This window comes from Otolemur garnettii, unplaced genomic scaffold, assembly GCF_000181295.1.
Source record: "Otolemur garnettii isolate 467f Iridium unplaced genomic scaffold, OtoGar3 scaffold00119, whole genome shotgun sequence".
In the NCBI taxonomy this organism is placed as follows: domain Eukaryota; kingdom Metazoa; phylum Chordata; class Mammalia; order Primates; family Galagidae; genus Otolemur; species Otolemur garnettii.
Genome location: NW_003852514.1, coordinates 416,354 through 436,678, shown reverse-complemented (window position 1 = coordinate 436,678; position 20,325 = coordinate 416,354). Strand labels below are relative to the sequence as shown.

Here is a 20,325-nt window from a genome sequence, read left to right as displayed (position 1 = left end):
CAAAATGCCTTGAGCGTCCCAAATAACTATTACCAGGACTTCTGCTCTTCTCCGGTCCTCTTTGGCTTTGACTGGACTACTACCACCCCTGGGTAGCCATTGCTTTGATTTTGTGCTTTCTTCAGGATCGTACTTGTAAAGCCGTGTTTCATCTCCTGTTTTCATTCTTTGTAGAATTGCTTCTGGATCGTGATCTCACTTAAAATTTCCCTTACAAGCTCTGCTTTTGTCTGCAGCTGATCTGGGCACAACAGTTTTGACACTCATTGAATGGAAAGTTTGTTCAACCTAATTTTTTAGTCAGAATTGTGTAAGCTGAGCCAATCGAGATGTCTGTAATGTTGGCTGTTGTTTCTGCTGTTAATCATTGGTCCTTTTCCATTAGGGCATGAACAAGAGGAATTTTTCCCTCACAAATTGATGTCGATGGAGTGCGGCTACAGAATTCATCTTCAATATTGAATCCTCCTTTCCTTAAAATGAGTTATCCATTTGTAAACTGCTGATTTCTTTGGGGTATTGTCTCAGTACTTTTGTAGAGGATCAATGATTTTACCATTCTTCTACCAAAGTGTCACTATAAATTTAGTGTTCTTGTTTCAACTTGAGCAGAATTCATGTTGCTGTATTAGGGGCTCTTTTCAAACTGGTCTTATTCTTATTAATGCCTTAAACTTGATCCTGTTCAGGTATATTATAACGAGTTAGCATGACTAACTATTTATTGGGGTGTAAAACAATTCTGAAATCTGCACAGTTTTTCCATAATGTGTATTTTCCATGAACTTTTGGAAGAATTTTCTAAAATTGATCTATGTCTTGCCTTCCAGTTGGCTGTTTTTACTCACCACACCCCTTCTGCTTGAATCCACTCCCATCCTAAGCCCTTTTCTTCTGTTTAGGGGTTCCTTATTTTTCCCTGGAACTAATGCATGTAACTGTGAACGAATCTGTTTTCTTTTAGATCCGCTTTCACTCTAGTCCATTCATAACACTCCTATTAAAATGGTCTTTTCAGAGATTCCAATCCAATCATGAAATTCTCCTCCTTAGAATTTTTTATTGGCTTCCTGATGTCTTAATGATTTGGACCAACCTACCCTGCTTTCCTTTACTTTCTTGCCTTTCATCTTCCCATAAATATTTGAATGCCTCTTATTAGCTGACCTTTTCAACCTCATCACCTATCTCTTCCCCTGGGCATGAGTTAGATGCTTCATCCATATAAAACTGCTTAAAATGATTCTTGATTTTTTCCCTGCTTTTTATGAGACTCCCTGAGCAAGCTGCATCCACTTTGTCTAAAGAGCTCCTTAGCACAAGCCCACCTTATCTGCCCTAGTGTCTGTTTTCTACATCATCCTTCAAAGTTTAGCACAGCTGAGGATCTTAGAGACACTTCCACTTTAAGCATATTCTTTGAATTTAATTATAATATTAAATTATAATATTTTTAATGTCTATCTCTCCCACTATTACAGTAAAATAACCTTTTAAAACCACACTTGCTTTTTCAGCTTATTAGAGTGCTTTTTTGTCTATTGATTGAGTATATTTCTTTGAGCAAGAGAAATGGAGAACAAAGTTTGTCTGCCTATAAACCAATTTGGCCAAAAAAGCATGCTGGTTGGGAACAACAGTCATTGCCAACTTTTAGATCAGGGGTGTCCAACCTTCTTTTTTTTTTTTTTTCCTCGGCCACACTTTGGAAAAATAAGAGTTGTTCTGGGCCACACATTAAATACACAAATACTATGGCAAGCTGATTGCCAAAAAATGGTCTGTGCATACATTTTGTGATGTCTGACACCACAGATAAGCAAAAATAAAGTCATCGCAAAATCAGCATGCAAGCCACAGGTTGGGTGTCCCTGTGTTAAGACCTGCACTCTTCATCCGGGGTCCATTTAAGAGGATTCTCATCCAGCTGCAAGTATCTCAGCCCTAACTCAGCCACTCATTGACTGATTCTGGGGACTGTCATGAATTCCCAAACTTATTTCCTCACGGAATCGAAGGCATGCTCTGCTCTAAAGCTTTGAATACCGTAAGACACTGTGTGAAAGGCAGATGATATTATACACCTGGCCAGATTGGCAATGTACTACTGTTTCTTTTGTGATGTCCAAAGAACTGCTTTTCAACCCCTTCTCTACATGTTTACTTATAAAAAGCCCAATCTTTATGGACTTTATGTTATTTATGTTGTTTCCATAAAATTTAAAGTAAAAGTAGGTGTGCTTAGTGGGTTCAAAAGGATGGCATGCCTAATGTGATAGTTTATAAAGTGAGTCAACTTTATGTGGTTAAACATGAAAGGGACTAATGAAATTACATGTGTTCTTTATCTATCCTGGATTTTAAGTGCTTTCAGGTTAGAAAAAAGAAACAAAACTCAGTAGTTAAAAAAGCTCAAGATTATTAATGGCTGGAAGGAGAGTAAAATTTGAAGAATTAGTATTTACAGTCCGTCACATTTATGGCCAGTAACATAGGTGGCCAGTTTTGCATTTTTCGTTGTATTTAAGTAGTCAAAACCATGAGAAAGTGAAAATATGACTCATCTATAATTTTAGTAGTTAAATTAAAACAGCTTCTTAAACTGTTTTGTGAAGAGCACATATTTATTTCTAAAAGGAAGTAGCAATAATTAATCTAAATTAAGAAATGTTTTCCTAAGCAAAAGGTAGCTTGTTGTAAAAAAAATCACTGAATTTCCTTTTCAGAGATGTTCTAACATAATTATAGTTATAGGGTGAAACTATAAAGTCATAATAATTATTTATGTTTTCTTTCTACCTTAAATATTAAATGAATAAAACTAGTAATTTTGAAAAGAAAAGGGAAGGAATTAATATTTCAGTAAAGTACCCTGTATAAAACCTCTAAAACGTCCATAAAATAAAAAGTAATTATAATAGAAGTTCAAAAATGACCTTTACAGCGGTGTTAGAGAATGACCCAGTATTAAAGTATTTTAAGGATGGGAGCTCCCTCGGTTTCCTAACAAACTAAATACAGTATTTATGAGAAGGATCAATACTGTGAGATACTTGGGGTGCTGTGAGCTTTTAAGACCCTTTCTTTTACCACAGATAGCCTCAGAATGGAGTATCATTTATTTTTAGTTCCTAATAGGTGATTATTTCTCTAAGTATTGTCATAATGTCACTATAGAGATAAAATTACAACCATTTGAGTCCCCTTATTTCTGATTTGAATGTTCTCTTGCTCTGGAGGAAACATTCCTATCTGGCTTAAATATTCACACTAATTTCCCCCTAGAATTACCTCTTCCCCTTTCCCTCCCAGCGCCCAAGCATCCTGTTTTCACCAGGCTTGCTGTCTGCCCTGGATGACTAATCGTCATGGCACCTGGTGCATTCAGGCAGGCCTGTGCAGGGGAATCGTCATACCTAGTTATGTCTGCACACCTGATGTTTTATTAACCAGTATTGATTTTTTTGCCCTGGGGACTTTTTTCTTCCAGAAAAAAGGCAACCTTGCAGGAGTGAAAGGCATTGCAGGGGATGAATTTCTAATGAACCCCTTCTTTCCCTTTTTGTGACTCCTCTTTAATGTAGCTTCATATTTTAAGTGCCTGAACTGAAATTTCATTTTAAGCAATTCCATTTTGATAAATCCTTTTAAATCTTGACTTTCTGTAAGGTTATTTTTAAAAGATTGTGCTGCTTGACTGAAACGCTTAGTAGTGCCTGTAAATTTGAGCATTTCATTATGGGTTGCAATGAAGCATGTTCACATGCAATGAAATACAGAGAATTTCAGACTATGTGAGGAATGCTTATAGAAATAAAAAGGAAGAAAACTCCCCCGTCGTATTTCAGGGAGTCCTAAAGTTTCTTCCGGTTTGCTTAGGGTCAGTGCAAAGAATTAAACAGTTGTGAAGTAGATTTTATGTCATAAAATGAATATGTAGCTCAGGTTATTTTATGACAGAAAAGGATTTTTTTACATTAGAATATAAACATTTACACTCAGTATTATGCGTTAACTTTTATAGAGGCATATTAAAGCTGATTGATAGTATAATATATCTGAGTTTTTCAGTATCTCAATATGGCATGGATTTTCTAGTCTAAAAAATATTTTGTTTGTGTGCATGTGTGCAGTTTAAATGATAGCACAGATTTACACATCTGCCATAAATTAGGGGGAGTTTCTTAATCATTTCTTTCTGACTTTGAGTTCAACTGTAGGTTGGTCGTGCTCTCACGGCTGCATTTTTAATTTACTGCCTCAGTCCGTCAGGCATTGTGTACAGACTGCATACACACCATTAGTTGTCAGTAGATGAGGGTCCACATGAGTCATTCTGACAGCTAGCTTGCACTATCACAATGAAATAGGTCCCGTTCTGTTATTTCCCTGAAGCTGGAAACAAGCCTTCTCCAAGGAATGCATATCTTCCGAGACATTGCAGATCATTTATACATTGTGTCTTGACTTTGAAAATGGTTTAATTACCAATCATGTATTAATAATACAGTAATTAATCTACTTCTTTGTTCTTCTTACAGTTTTTGGCACTGGGCACACATTATGGCAAGGTTTATTTACTTGATGTGCAGGGGAACATCACTCAGAAGTTTGATGTAGTAAGTATACAGTATAAGATAATGTATGGCTAACCGTGTTGCTAAGAATATGTGCTTTAGAACATTAGTCTTGGCAGTTTATTTTGATAGCATAAAGGGGATATTTATAAACTAAATCAGTGCTAAGAGTGTAAATATGAACTTGATGGTATATTCTAAAAATTTTAAACATGAACTTACAAAGAAGAGGTCTACATATATACATTATATATTTTGACTGGATATCTTTTATATATAAACACCATGTAAAAAATCTATCTAAATATGTAGAATTGAAATCCTTTAGTTAATTATAAGCACCCATTCAGCGTTAACTTGAGTATCTAGAATACTCCTCTAATTTTTTATATTGTAACAGTATCAGGTGTCCTCAAACTATGGCCGGCGGGCCACATGTGGCCTGCCTAGGACATTTATCCGGCCCGCCAGGTGTTTTTGCCGCAGCTTCCTGTCCTACTTAGCAGCCAATTCATCCTGGGGCCTGCAGTCTGGCCCTCCAAGGGTCTGAGCGACAGTGAACTGGCCTCCTGTTTAAAAAGTTTGAGGACCCCCGGTATAGAATATCTGGGTAAATTGTTTTTAAAATAAAAAAAATACTGCTCTGTTAGTGAATAATGACTCCAGTTTACTTACTATGGGAGTTTACAGCATCCTAATGTATGAATCCTCTCAATTAGTGACTAATATCTATTGTAAGTATATGTCCTGTCATCTTACTGAGATGCCAAATGAAGTTGAAAACTGATCACCTTACTGCATCAGCTTATCTCTTCCAAATACATCAGGTTAAAATATTTTATGTGAATGTTTACATGGTTGGACTCTTGGGATTATACACGTATTGATTGAAAGCAAAGAACCAGGCTTTTTATTTTTTTAATTGTGATTTAGAATCATTGGCGATAAAAGAACTGTTGCATTTGAAGCTTGATTTTGGTTTTAAAGTATACTTTAATAGTATCAAGAACTTGGGGTGGTGCCTGTGGCTCAAGGAGTAGGGCACCGGCCCCAAATACCAGAGGTGGCAGGTTCAAACCTGGCCCCAGCCAAAAACTGCAAAAAAAGAAAAAAAAAGTATCAAGAACTTCTGCGGTTGTGTGAATATGAACATTTGGAATTCAAAGGTAATGATTTAGGGGGAGAGATAATACTTTTTGGAGAAAGTCTCAGCACTTGTTGAAAGATCCATCATAGGCTATTTTTGTCGTTTATAAAGGAGACTACATGTAGTTTCTGTAGCTGAAAGGAAAAGGGATGCCTTGTTTTGCTTAAAAGAAGTGGAACCACAGGCTGATGAGAGATTCCTTGGAGCGGCCCACAAAGGGCTGCATGTGCTGTAATCAGACTGATGCATCAGGCAAATTGTGGGTTCATGTTTAACTTTAGCATCTCTTTCAGGCAAGTGAAATATGCTTTGACCCTCCCTCATTTACCTTCTGGACCCTGGACCTTGATGACCCACACATTCAGTCTTTGACTTGTCATCCTTTAAAATGTGTGAGCTGGCGCTGGGCTGGGACTCTTTTCTGTGGAGTTATGCATGCTTCCTCTCCTTTAGAAAAGAGCTTGCCGGTGTGGTCTCTTAAATTTCCTGTTCCAGTTTAATGATTTTCTGCTTCTAAGTAAGTCTTTTTACTTACTTGGAATCATATAGAAATTGTAGTGCTGATTTGCTAAGGTCCACAGGCATATACCATTGGTTCCATTGCCAAAGTTAGTCCCTGTGTCTGCTCAGCAGAAGCCTTCAATTGTGTCTTCTCTGACTTCATTTTTATGTCACGTATATCCTATATCCATCCACTTTCAGGTAATTTATGGTCTCACCCATAAATTTGCCTAAATCTTTCTTCAGTTCTTTTTTAGTTGTTCCTCTATGACATCTTTGAAAATTAAGCTCTTTATAGCTTTTCACCTTTTTTTTTTGGTATGGAGAGATGGCTTGGTGTTATTTTTGCGTATTTACTCAAGAAGTTGATAGTCTGCTGTTGCAGTTTTTCATAAGGCCATGACTTCTTCATGATCATCATCATATAAGGTCACTGAAAGTAAAGTGACATCACGTTGTCATGCTTTTTTGAAAGGAGTCTTAAAGTAATGCTTTTATCTCTGAGATTTTTTCCTTTATTATAAACTGTTTCTGATGATGTGGTTGCTTTGTAGAGCACTGTATCATTCCTCTTAAAAGGGGGATTCCTTTCAATTCTAAAAATACTATTTTGACTTGGATTTGCTGATTTTGTTTGAGTACAGTGGTTGCTGTGGTTAATCAAAAATTTTCCTCTTTATTAGAAACGTAGAAACAAGCATTGAAAATTTTTAAAAATTTATGAGCTTTAGTTCTCACTTCTAGGTGAAGATAATTTAAACAAATTAAAGTAATAATATATTTCATTTACATAACACTTTATTTTCTAAAAAAATACTGTTTAACCCGTTCATTACATTTATAGTTTGCTTCTGGTAAAACACGTCATGAAGGAGTAGTTCCTAACCCTTGCCAGCCAGTAGGCATTTGTTTGGCTGCATATGGGAAGATGAAGGAATTGCTCTTTTAAAAAGAATTCCCGGTTGATTGTCATATTTGAGTTGGGTTGGAATCATTGCCTACGGGGTATCTAACTTTATATATATGTGGTATAAAATAAGAAATAACTAATCATTCTGCATGTTGAAAAAAGGTAGTTCTTTTCCTGTTGATACTTCAGAAGAAATACTGTTTGGCAGAATTTACTAAAGCTACACATATGCCTGCCTCACGACCTAGCAGTTGCTCTCCTGAGTACATCCACAAAAAACACAGGGAAGAGGTTAATTCATAATATCCTCAAATTGGAAACAACTCAAATGTCTCATGAATAGATAAATTATGGTGCATTCTGAGTAATTGGTAAGAACAAGCTGTCAATACGTCCAGCAACGTAGGTGAATTTCACAGACTTAGTATTTAGCCGAAGAAGCCAGACACAAATAAGGACATGCGTGTGATGACTTTGATGTGATGATCAAGAAAAGGTAAAACTGAACTATGGTAATAGAGTCAAATAACAGTTTGACCTGATAGCAGACACAGGGGTATCTTACGGAGCATTGAAAATAATTGTCTTTGACAGTTTCCCAGGTAAATACACAAGTAAAAATCAGCGAACTGTGCATTTGAGATTTGTCTACTTGATTCTATATGAGTCCGACCTTGGTAACATACCTGCACAAATACCTACCTATGTGTATGTCTTTGGTTGATCTGGATCAAAGCTTGAACTATCCTTGTCTGTTCAAGCAACCCTTTCTGCTACTCACTTCTCAATGCTAACAAACCTCCTGGGTTGGTATCCTGTCTAGAGATTTTTATGTAAAGGAATCATGGCTTTGAAGTTCTTTCCGGGGCTATATAGTCTATGATTACATAAGAAGGTCAATAGAAGTCCTTGTCTTACTGTCTGTGTCTGTGACTGCTCTGTTGCTCCAGAAGGACCGTTTGCTCAGGAGACACTTTATTGTGCATGTGGATGCAGATGTCAGGTGTTCAGAGGAATGTTCAGCATATTTGTGAATTAAAATGCTTTAGCCACAGATTGCTTTTGGAGATTACTTCCAGATATAGTTTTATGTTAACTCAAGCCTAATTGCTAAAGTTCAGTTTTATTTAACTCACAGAATAAAATAACATTACTTAAAGATCATTAGAGAATCTCAGGTTCTTTTTAAATTCCCACGAGATATTTACTCCTATATGATGCCATTAATTATAATATAGTCATGTGTCACTTAACAGGGTTACATTCTGAGAAGTATATTATTAGGTGCTTCCATCATTTTGCGAACATTATGAACCTTATAGAGTGTACTTCTGCAGACTTAGATGGTGGAGCCTGCTCTTCATCCAGGCCGTGTGGTGTGTGACCTGCTGCTCTGAGGCTGCAGATCTGCACATTGCATTATTGGACTGAATCCCATCAGCAGTTGTAAGACAATGGAAAATATTTGTGTATTTAAGCATATCTAAACATAGAAAAGATGCCATAAAATGAAGTATAAGAGATAAAAATAGCATTCCTGTTTGGGGCCTTACCGTGAAGGGCCTTGCAGGACTGCGAGTTACTCTGGGGAGTCAGTGCGTGAGAGACGAGGGAGTGTGAAGGCCTCCGACATCACCGTACCCTACTGTGGACTCATAAACACTGTACAGTGGGGCTGCGCTAAATTTATATAAACATTTTATTTTTCACTAATACATGAACGTTAGCTTCCTGTAACTTTTTTTCTTTATAAACTTTTTAATGTTTTTTAACTTTTTTACTTGTTTGTAATAATACAGCTTAAAACAAAAACATTATACAACTATGTAAAAATCCTTTCTTTATATCCTTATCTAGTAAGCTTTTTTCTATTTTAATTTTTTTTTTTTTTTTTTTTTGCAGTTTTTGGCCGGGGCTGAGTTTGAACCCATCACCTCTTGTGTATGGGGCCAGTGCCCTACTCCTTTGAGCCATAGGTGCCACCCTATTTTAATCCTATTTTAATTTTTTTTAGTTTAAAAAGTTTTTAAAATAAAAACTAAGATACAGGCCAGGTGCAATGACTCACATCTGTAATCCTACCACTGTGGAAGGCCAAGGTGGTTGAGCTCAAGAGTTTGAGACCAGTCTGAATAAGAGCAAGACTCCAACTCTACTAAAAATAGAAAAACTAGCCAGGCATAGTGCTGTACACCTCTGGTCCCAGTTACTCAGGAGGCTGAGGCAAGAAGATTGCTCAAGCCCAAGAGTTTGAGGTTGCGGTGAGCTCTGATGATGCCGTGACGCTGTACCCAGGTCAACAGAGTGAGACTTTATCTCAAAAAAAGGGGGGAGGAAGTAAGATATAAACATACATGCTCTCCTAGGCCTACACAGGGTCAGTATCAACTGTCTTCCACTCTACCTCTTGTCCCTAGAAGGTCTTCAAGAGCAAACCCACACAGAGCTGTCGTGGAGTACCTCCTGAAGGCCTGCCTGAGGCTGTCTTATGGGTAACTTAATTTATAAGTAGGAGTACACTCTAAAGCAGGGGTCCTCAAACTTTTTAAACAGGGGACCAGTTCACCGTCCCTCAGACCATTGGAGGGCCAGACTGCGGGCCCTAGGACAAGTCAGCTGCTAAGCCAGACAGGCAGTGGCAGCAAAAACACCCAGCGGGCCGGATAAATGTCTAGGCAGGCGCATGTGGCCCACAGGCCGTAGAAACCAGAGACGCAGTTGTTTATCATGATTATCAAGTATTATGTACCGTATATAAATTGTGTGTCTCGTACTTTTATATAACTAGCAGTGCGGTGGTTTTATTTATACCACCCTCACCACTAACACGTGAGTAACGTGTTGTGCTGCTGCATAAGAACAGTGCCATGGATGAAATGGTGCCATTTCATCAGGTGAAAGGAATTTTTCTGCTTCGTTATAATCTGTAGTGTGTGGATACACACATATGTGGCCCCGCCTTGACTAAGGCGTTGCTGTGCAACACATAAGTGTAGGTACTTTCTCTTTAATAGCCTCCACTTTCTTTAAGCATATTATTTTAAAACTCACCAATTAAGAGCATTTGCTTTGAAGCAGTGATCAAATTATTGTGCCATGTATCTATTGAATATTCTGGAGCATTATGCCATATGTTTTAAATATTTATTCCTTTAAGTGTGCTAGTGGGAAAGCAAAGAACTCCACCCATCAAACACGCATTCTACAGTTTACCTTTGTTTTTCTTTCTTTGTTTAGAAATAGAAAATAATGAGGCTTTGCTCTGAGGTGCTATGGCAGGAGACGCTAACATAAGTGCTTATAAAGTAGATGACTGCAAAAGGAGAGGGATAAATAAATACAACAGGAGCTTACTAGGCATTTTGTGTTAAGGGAAGTATTAAACTTTTAATCTTTTGAGGCAGAAGTAGTGTTCTGGACAAAATTCTCAGTCTGTGCTTTTGCTCTGCTCTCCCGCCACAGCAGTCAACACAGAAGACTTCTGTTACCAAGTGTGCTGGTTTTCTCCACACACCCTGCAGCGGACACCAGTAGGGCGTCCTCAGTTTCAGTTCCAACACTGTCTCCTGGAGATAGTTCAGGTCCCACAAGTCGAGGGCTCGGTCCCCAAGACCAACAGCCCCCTACCTCCCCCACAAGTCCCGAGTGCAGGCCTCCAGAACTTCTCACTGACTGGCTTCAAATTGGGGTTCCTCTGAATCCCTCGCTACATTTGATTATTTTGTTAGAGCAGCTCACAGAACTCAGGGAAGCATTTACTTATGTTTACCAATTTATTACAAGGAGTATCTCAAAGGAGACAAATGAAGAGATACATAGGGTGAGGTCTAGAAGGGTCCAGAGTGAGCTCAGGAGCTTTTGTTCTCACAGGTTGGAATGTTCCAGCTTTTCTAAATAATCAGGGTTTTATACCTTCCTTTTGTGCATCAGGATTATTGTGTCTATGTTATGAGAAAATGTATGGACATGACTATCTCTTTGAGAGTTAATACAGATACCATACATTCTTTATTCCCTTGAACACCCAGCTATTGGGGACTTACAGTGTGGCTAGTGTGAAGTTGGGATGACTATTCATTGAAAGAATCTTTCGAGCAGATCTAAAAACTTAAGCTACGTATCTTTGAACAAAGAAACCCTGTTGTACTATTAGTCTGATGGTCCTTGCTTGCCAACCTGAAGCTAATCTGTCTCTAGTGTGCTCCTGTAGATGTGACGTTATTAATTGGGAAGCAGGGCATGTATCTTTTGATATGATCAAAATGGTACATTGTTGGTGCAAATGTGCCAGTGCCTGTAATACTTATCTAAGACTGATTGACAGGTCTCAGATTCTTGTGTATTTAAAGAACCTATTTTCTGTATTTGGATTCTGTAGAGTGGTAAGAGCTGTATTAAACGAGTTGAGAATTACTTAAGTGGAAATCATTTTAACTTCTGATAAATGATGCCAAGGATAGTCGTATTTCCAGTTTTTCACATTAAAAAATAATCTCAAGTTTGTGGATTGTTTATAGGTAGCTTGATAACTTTGGTGGCACCTATTTGCAAAAATGGCTAAGAAAACATATTCAGAGTTAAGGCTACTTCTCTTATTTAAAGTGTCATACGTACAGAATATTGTACTATCTGACCCATTAGTAGTAACTGCATTTGCAAATACCTTTTAAATAATTAAAATTGAAGATACTTCTTTACTGAATAAAATTACCCCAGGACTCCACATATTTCAAAATTGGGGTTGAAGTAATTTTAATGTTTTGGAAAGTAGCTCTGATCCAGGTAGTAGCCTGAGACTTAGCTGTCCGAAGCCTGTGAATTTTATTCTGTAGTAGAGGATACTTTCAGTTTAGGTGGCTCTTTGGGGCTCAGGTGCTTATTGTAAAGAGTATTAAAAGCCTCATGAACAAGTTGGAAAGTCAGAGGAGGAATCTCCCATGTTTGCAAGTGGGAGATGGGGAACCCAGAGAAAGTAAAATTTATAGTGAATCTTGAAAAAAAAAATGCAAGTTTTTCAGGATGTTGGAGCAGGGCCAGACAGAGTGATGCATTCTTCTTCAGGGAAGAAGGGTGAGAAACATTTATCTTAGAGTTTTTTGTTTTTTGTTTTTAGACAGAGCCTCAAGCTGTCCCCTGGGTAGAGTGCCGTGGCATTACAGCTCATAGCAACCTCCAACTTCTGGGCTCAAGCGAGTCTCCTGCCTCAGCCTCCCAAGTAGCTGGGACCACAGGTGCCCGCCACAACGCCTTGCTATTTTTTTTTGGTTGCAGTCGTCATTGTTGTTTGGCAGGCCGGGGCTGGATTTGAACCCACCACCTTAGGTGTATGTGGCTGGCGCCTTAGCCACTTGAGCCACAGGCACCGAGCCTATCTTAGAGTTTTTAATCTACATATGTATGTTTTGTTTATTCTCCAGTAGCTTGAGAATAGGGGATGGAGAGGGAAGAATGGATGGTGAGGGTGAGATGCAATGGAAAAGACGTATTTGGCAGGTTTGGTCTAAGGACCAGTAGGAAAAGAATGGAGTATTTTCAGGGGAGTGTCCTTAGGGGAGTCTCTTTGTGTTGATGGATGTTGGAGCTTACCGTGTGTAGGGAACTAGGTGAAACCAGAAGGCTGATGGTAAATCAGATGTTATGGACCAGAAGGGTGGACCAGAAGTCTGACTGCAGGAGTTTACTACATGTCTGTCCTAAAGGAGAATGGTTATTTTTTAATTTATTCATAGAGTTGGCTTCGGTAATGTTCACTGTGTATATTGGGCATGCAGACCTAAATGGAAGTGGGAAGAAAGGAGGAGGAAAGGACAGCGAGGCAGAGGCAGCTTCTGCTGTGCACCTTCCTCTTCCTACACCCATTTTGCTGCCTTCGCTATCAGGTTCTTTATTGGGGGGGGGCTGTCTTTTATCACAAGACACAAATGGGCTTTTTTAACATTCTTTAGAATATGTGGAACGTTTCATAAATTTGCATGTCATCTTTGTGCAGGGACTATACTCTTCTCTATATTGTTCCCATTTGAGTCTTTTAGTGTTTTAAGAACTTGTTTGCTTAGGTAATAAGCTTTGTAAAATGGATCCCAGGGTAGATCAAGTGAGTTGACTCCGGGAATTTCTTTTAAACATAGAGACATTGCAGCTTGTTTTACAAGAAAGAATTTCTTCTCAACATAAAGACATGGCAACAAAGATGCTGCTTTTGAGAGAGGACAACCTACCAGGGAAATGATTCAATAGAGGATTGGTAAAGCAGTGTTTTTATGCTGGAGCACATTATGACAAAAATTTCTGCAGTCAAAGTACAACTTAACTGAAATGTTAAGTGGTCTGTCTTAATTATATGTTGGAAAAGTTAATTAGCATTTTCCCTTTGGCTAACAAGTGCCTTTTTAACTTTTTAATTATTTTATTTTTTTACACACTACTGGGTTACATTATGGGTGTTACCCCAAAGCCTGAGTGGTAGTTGAGTCCATCACCCAGTACGTGTGTCATATACCCTTACATTGTACCCAGTAGGTGGGAACTTACCCAGCCCTCTCCTCCTCCTCCCTCCTCTTGAATTTTATTGTGTTTTTATCTCCTGTGGGCCTGTGGTTGATCTACTGGTTTCAGATTAGTACTGAGCACATGAGATGCTTGCTTTTCTATTCTTGAGATACTTAGGAGAATGTTCCCCAGATCCATCCAAGTAAATGCAAAAGTCTCCATCATTTTTTGTGGCTGAATAGTATTTCATGGTATACATATACCACAGTTTATTAATTCATTTTTGGGTTGATGGACACTTGGGTTGTTTCCACATTCTTGTAATTGTGAATTAAGCTGCTATAAACATTCAAGTGCCCTTTTTAAATAAGCAATTTTTACTATTTTTTTAATAGTAAATTTTTGTTACTGCTATTATTGAGCCAAAAATAATGTGAGAAAAATAAGTAAGAATATCTCTACTCCTAACAGATTTTTATCTTTGATAGTATCGTTAACTTGTATATTGAGAAATTAAACAGGGCTATCTGTGGGCCCTGGTAGGATGTCCAGATAGCCCTGCAGCCATCACGGATTTGTGTGTTTGGCTTTCTTTTGTCCTTGTGTAATGACGTTTGTCCTCAAAGGTGTGGCATAAGCAGATCCTTAGGACTTGGACAGCCTGAAGGGTGCCCTCTAAGACTTAAAATAGTAGTATGTTTATACGTTTATAATTCCCTCTCTGGTTATATAGCCTCAGGGGTGACGATCCCATTACTGTTGCCTTACTTTTATAGCAAAAAAAATCTAGGAAACGTTCTCTGTAAAAAAAAGAATTCTGTTTTCTGGCACTGTAGTATTAGACACCCTGTGGACCAGGAGTTGGGGGGGGGGGCATGGCCAGCTGCAGTGGGCACTGTATTTACCATGTCCACCTTTTACCGAATCCATTTGGATTTCCAATGTGTTTATTTCTAGGCTAAGTTATTGTTTAAAATAACTCATCAAATCAGTTGGGTTGTAGGATGTATGAAAATGTCTGTGCTGTGAATCCCGTTGGAACTGAAGGGATGGCAGTGTGCCTTCTCTGCTGAATTCTGGCTCCACAGAACAACAGCACTAAACCTGATAAGGTTCTGCCAGTGGCCCAGGCTTTTAATTAGACAGCTTATCTTTTTAAAAGTCCTTGTTTCTTATTCAGTGGGTTCTAATGGGCTAGACAAGGTAAAGTCTCCTTTTCTTTTTTAACCTAAATACTGGTCCCAAGAAAAAGTCACCATGCCTAGTTGCTAGACTAGATCTTTCCTGGCCCTGGTGAATGTCTTCTCTGCAGATGGCCCTACTCTGTTTTCTGCCCAGAGTTCTCTTCCGTCTCTGGCATTTTATCTTCCATCGTCTGTCTCCATTATTCCTTGCATGTCTTCTTGATGCTGCTCGTAGCTTGTTCTTTCCTCTGCTCATTCTTTATATTGCCACCACCCTTGTTAAGGTCTTTATTGAATCTCACCTAGGTTACTGAAGTAAAACCCAAGTAATCTCCCCTAATCCGTCCTTCACACGGCTGCCCAAGCAATCTTCCCAAAGTAGTGCTGGGATTTTGTTACCCCCCTCACTGAAAACACTTAGGTGACTCCGTGATGCCTGTGGAATGCAACAGCTCTTCTGTGGGGCCCTTAGGCTTATCAGTTGTCTTGCTAATGGCATTCCCCTGTGTCATGGCCTGTAATGAATCCGGACTTGGCCCTCTGGCTCCTGTTGAGATGTGCTTTCTTGACTTTGCTTATGGAAATACTCAGTGTCTCATCCTCTCTGTGACACCGTCCTTGATTGCTCCACACAGAGGAGCATGTATATGGGATTTTTTTTAGTAATTGGTTCTTAGTTCTTCAGTAAGCAGTTTCAAAGAACGTGTTAAGGATAGAAGCTTAATAGAACACAGGCCCCGACCTCAAGTGAGATAGATCAGTTGTGGAACTCATCACATGAACACTGCTCTGTAATGGAATGTGTTAAATAATAACATAAAATAGAGGTGCATTCAGAGTGCTGGGATCACAGACTCTGTACGCAAGCACCTTGAATTCAGGCCATGTTTGTTCTTTTATTTTAATTCCCTTTATATTATGTAGGGTGTCTGGTAATGTGAGTTGCTCTTTTGTTAAGTGAACTTATTAGTGAGTTGTTGTTCTTCATTCTCCCCTCACAGTAATCCAATGATTTGATGACTCTGCTTTCCTTTTATTACCCCTCTGGTTTTTGTACCTTTATTGGATATACATTTAAGCAAGAAAAATATTTACTTGGTTTAAGAACAAATAATTTTTTCTCTTATATCACACATTTTTTCACTATTTTGAAAACTCAGTTGTGTTGTTATTTATGTATAGAAAAAGTGTTTATCCTTTTAACATCCTTCTAACAGTGGTATTCCAGTAGAAGGGGCTGTTTGGCATTGGCCTCAGAACCAGGTGCTGTGTGTGGTGTACAGCAGGAGCTTTAGCAGTTTGCTGTTGAAAGTACGAATATCAGAAAGAGAAATTTTGCTGGCTCCTTGTGCTGTTGCTGAGACTGATTGTGATTTATATAGATGGTCCTATTAATTTTCTTTCTTACCTGCCAGATTTAGTATCATAGGCAAACATTGAAGACATCATGTGGAGATCGGAATGTAACTCATTCAAGACGTTCATCTGAACTGTTAAGGAAATTTAACTTTCTCTCAGTAGCAATAGGGTGTGGGTATCGCAAGCTCTGGAAGAAGTGCGCACCAACTCTAGCTTTGCTATTCATCTGTTTCACCGCGCAGACAACTGCAGGGTTTGCAGGATCCCAGAAGGCGATTCTCTTAAACTTGAACAGTACTACAGTGATTTGTAAGCTTAATAAAGGCAAAGGGCACATTTACTTTGTTCACCACTGTGTACTTGGTATCCAGCACAGTCTGTGGTGTATGAATAAAAGAGGGAAAGTGCACCAAAACCCTGCTTTTCCCTTTTATTGACGTAATGCTTTAATGAGTACTGGGACTGGGACTGGAGTACATGGTCACTGTCTGGTGTCATGTGCAAGCCAGCCTCCTACCATTGTCTATGGGGATATGGCAGGCACAAGAAGAGGACAATGTTTAACAAAAAGAAAACCTCCACGTATCAGCAGGATGCCACCTTCTTCAGAGGCAGTCCCTTGCAAATCCTTCCTGTGCTTTTAAACGTTGTTAGAATTTAGCAAACAACCATCTACCTAATAAGAAGTCTGTAGGTAGATAGGCCATTCTGTGCCCTTGTGTCTGCTGAGACTGCACCATCCTGGTGGTACCAGCTAGCTGCAGGGTGAACATCTGAGCCTTTTCCCAGTCAGCTGCACACTCAGAGCTGTTTGTCTCTGTCACTGGGTAGGGACAGCAGCCTAAGGTTTTAGAGGTCAAAGTTACATATGATCATTGTCCATCATCTCCTAAGCTTCCAGCATCTGAGTCAAACCCAGTGAACTTTTAGGGGGAACTCACTAGAGGATATTTTTAAAAGTTAAGAAGAGTAGTTAGGAATATTTCAATTAATAGCAAAGACTGATTTATAAACATTCTCATAAATGTAGAAAATTTAAGCTCAGTTAACTTAAAACAGTGAGGATACATGTATAGATGGGTAAAATTATTTTCCTTCCAAATAAGATGATTCTTCCCAAAAAATTTCCATTCTTCTCATTCACAGATGATTTTCATTTCTTTTAGATTATTTCTAGTACATTAGAGCTTAAATCAAGGACATTTATTTTCTAATTGGGTAATTTGACTTTTAGATCATTAGAAGTGAAGTTAAATTTAAGTGGCTAATTAAAGATACCTAATAAATTTATCTTTTCCTATCAAACAGTATTCTTATTGTAAAAGTTAGCAAATATTTATCAGGGCTATATGGAAATACATGTAAACCGTGTACTCTGTGCACTTTAAGGTAATTACTTTATATTCTTCACATTAATCTTAAAGAGTCGGGATAGCTCTGATGAACCACAAAGCTACTTGAAGCTCTACAGCTAGTTTGAAATCACTGGGAAGGAGTCATCTACAGTTTAGTAGGTTGGGATTTGGAGGATGGTTGGTGAGCTCTTATGTTAGGAGTACAAGAGATATCACCTCATGGTAGACATGGCAATATTGGTATGCTTAATTTTTAGCTATTATATAACTTATTCAAATAAATACTTTTTCATTTAGAAATCAGCTTTGCTTATATAAGTGAGTTTTTATAAGGTAAACTTTTAAAAGTTTCAATTCACAGTAAGTGATCATTAGTTTCTGGAATAAAAGGATATTTTAGCCATATTATGCAAAATATTAAATGTAACATATATTCTGCTATGACACATTTTACCACTTACCTTTTCTGTTTATTCAAAGTGGAAAGTAAACGACTTTGCTGCTTTATACATTTCTTAATTTTTTCCCAAGTTGGAATGATTTGTTGCTGATAAAGAAAGCATTTTTCCTCTATCAGAAATAGCAGCTGTTTAAAACTGGATTATCACTTCAAGAACCTCAAATTAATGTAGCTATTCAATCGTAGGGAGGTAGGATCATCCTTAAAACCTCTTAAGAAGACACATTTCTTGCATATTCATTTTAACTGTGAAATATAGTTAAGTAGCATGGGGACATGATCGCCACATGTGAACTGTCGGCTTTTCATCAGCTATTCAAGCCTGATAATGAGTATTGCAAACCTTGGGTCCCAAAAGAGCAGAGGCATGTCAGCAGTTAACTCTTTTCATTAAACTTACATAGAAGCATTACTATTTTTTAAACGTTTTTCTTATTTTTAAGACAATAACATTTTCACAAAATTCTCTTCCAATTTTTATCTATTTTGCTCTTTGATTGTCTTCTTTTTTTTTCTATTTAGTAATTTTTTTTTTTATTTCTTATAGCATAACTATGTGCATTAATGCAATCATGGGGTACAGTGTACTATTTTCATATACATTTTGAAATACTCTCATCAAACTGGTTAACATAACCTTCATGTCATTTTCTTAGTTATTGAGTCAAGACATTCGTACTCTGCTTTTAGAAAGATTCACGTAGACCCTTGTAAGATTAACCATAGAGGTGACCCCACCAATCACCCTCCCTCCCCCATCAACCCCCTCTCCTTCTCTCTCCCACCCCCTTCCCATATTCTAAGGCTATAATTAGGTTATGACGTTCCTATAAAAGCTATGAATTAGTTTCAAAATAGGGCTGTGTACATTGGATACTTTTTCTTCCATTCTTGAGATACTTTGCTGAGAAGAACATTTTCTAATTCCATCCATATAAACATGAAGGAGGGAAAGTCTCCATCTTTCTTTAGGGCGGTATAGTATTCCATGGTGTACATATACCACAATTTGTTGATCCATTCGTGGGTCCATATGCATTTAGGCTTCTTCCATGACCTAGCAATTATGAATTGGGCTGCCATAAACATTCTGATACAAATATCTTTGTTGTAATTCGATTTTTGGTCTTCTGGATATATACCTAATAAAGGAATTGCAGGATCAAATGGCAAGTCTATTTTTAGTTTTCTCAGTGTTCTCTAGATATCTTTCCAAAAGGAACGAATTAATTTGCATTCCCACCAGCAGTGTAGAAGTGTTCCCCTTTCTCCACATCCACGCCAACATCTCAGGTTTTGGGATTTTGTGATATGGGCTAATCTTACTGGGGTTAGGTGGTACATCAAAGTAGTTTTGATTTGCATTTCTCTGATGATTAAGGATGGAGAGCATTTTTTCATATATCTGTAGGCCATGCGCCTATATTCTTTAGAGAAGTTTCTATTCAAGTCCCTTGCCCACCCTGAGATGAGATAGCTTGTTTTTTTCTTGCTAATATGTTTGAGTTTTCTGTGGATTCTGGTTATTAAACCTTTGTCGGAGACATAACCAGCAAATATCTTCTCCCATTCTGAGGGCTGTCTACCCGCTATATTTACTGTGTTCTTGGCTGTGCAGAAACTTTTAAGTTTGATCAGGTCCCAAAAGTGTATTTTTGACATTCCTTCAATTGGCCGAAGTGTCCTCCTCATAAAATTTTCACCCAAGCCGATTTCTTCAAGTGTTTTCCCTACGCTTTCTTCTAGTGTTTTCATAGTTTCATGTCTTAAGTTTAAATTTTTAATCCAGCGAGAGTCTATCTTAGTTAATGGTGAAAGCTGTGGGTCTAGTTTCAGTCTTCTACAGGATGCCATCCAATTAGGCCAACACCATTTGTTAAATAGAGAATCTTTTCCCCACTCAATATTTTTAATTGGCTTGTCAAAAATCGGATAATGGTAGGTGGTTGGATTCATCTCTTGGCTCTCTATTCTGTTCCATACATCGGCCTCTTTGTTTTTGTGCCAGTACCATGCTGTTTTGATCACTATCGATTTATAGTATAGTCTGAGGTCTGGCGACGTAGTTCTTCCTACTTTGTTTTTCTTTCTGAGTAATGTCTTTGCTATTCAAGCTTTTTCTGATTCCATATAAAATGAAGTATTATTTTTTCTAGATCTTTAAAGTATCACAGTGGAGCTTTAATGGGGATTGCATTAAAATTATGTATTGCTTTGGGTAGTATTGACATTTTAACAATGTTGATTCTTCCCAGCCGTGAGCATGGTATGTTTTTCCATTTGTTAACATTTTCAGCTATTTCTTTCCTTAGAGTTTCATAGTTCTCTTTATAGAGATCTTTC

At 38.0% G+C, this 20,325-nt stretch overlaps 1 protein-coding gene and 1 non-coding gene across 3 annotated transcripts in view; one reads left to right on the top strand and one right to left on the bottom strand.

The window, feature by feature from the left end:
- The window catches only part of VPS41 (VPS41, HOPS complex subunit), a 211,166-nt gene that overhangs the window by 38,214 nt on the left and 152,627 nt on the right, over window positions 1-20,325 (top strand). For both annotated transcript variants that reach the window (XM_012809959.2, XM_023517712.1), the window contains one exon: window positions 4,542-4,619. In XM_012809959.2, the coding sequence (XP_012665413.2) occupies window positions 4,542-4,619 (78 nt within the window). The remainder of the gene's footprint in view (window positions 1-4,541; window positions 4,620-20,325) is intronic.
- LOC111727718 lies at window positions 13,080-13,181 on the bottom strand. The gene has a single exon (XR_002775200.1). It is a non-coding gene; the product is annotated as a U6 spliceosomal RNA (small nuclear RNA).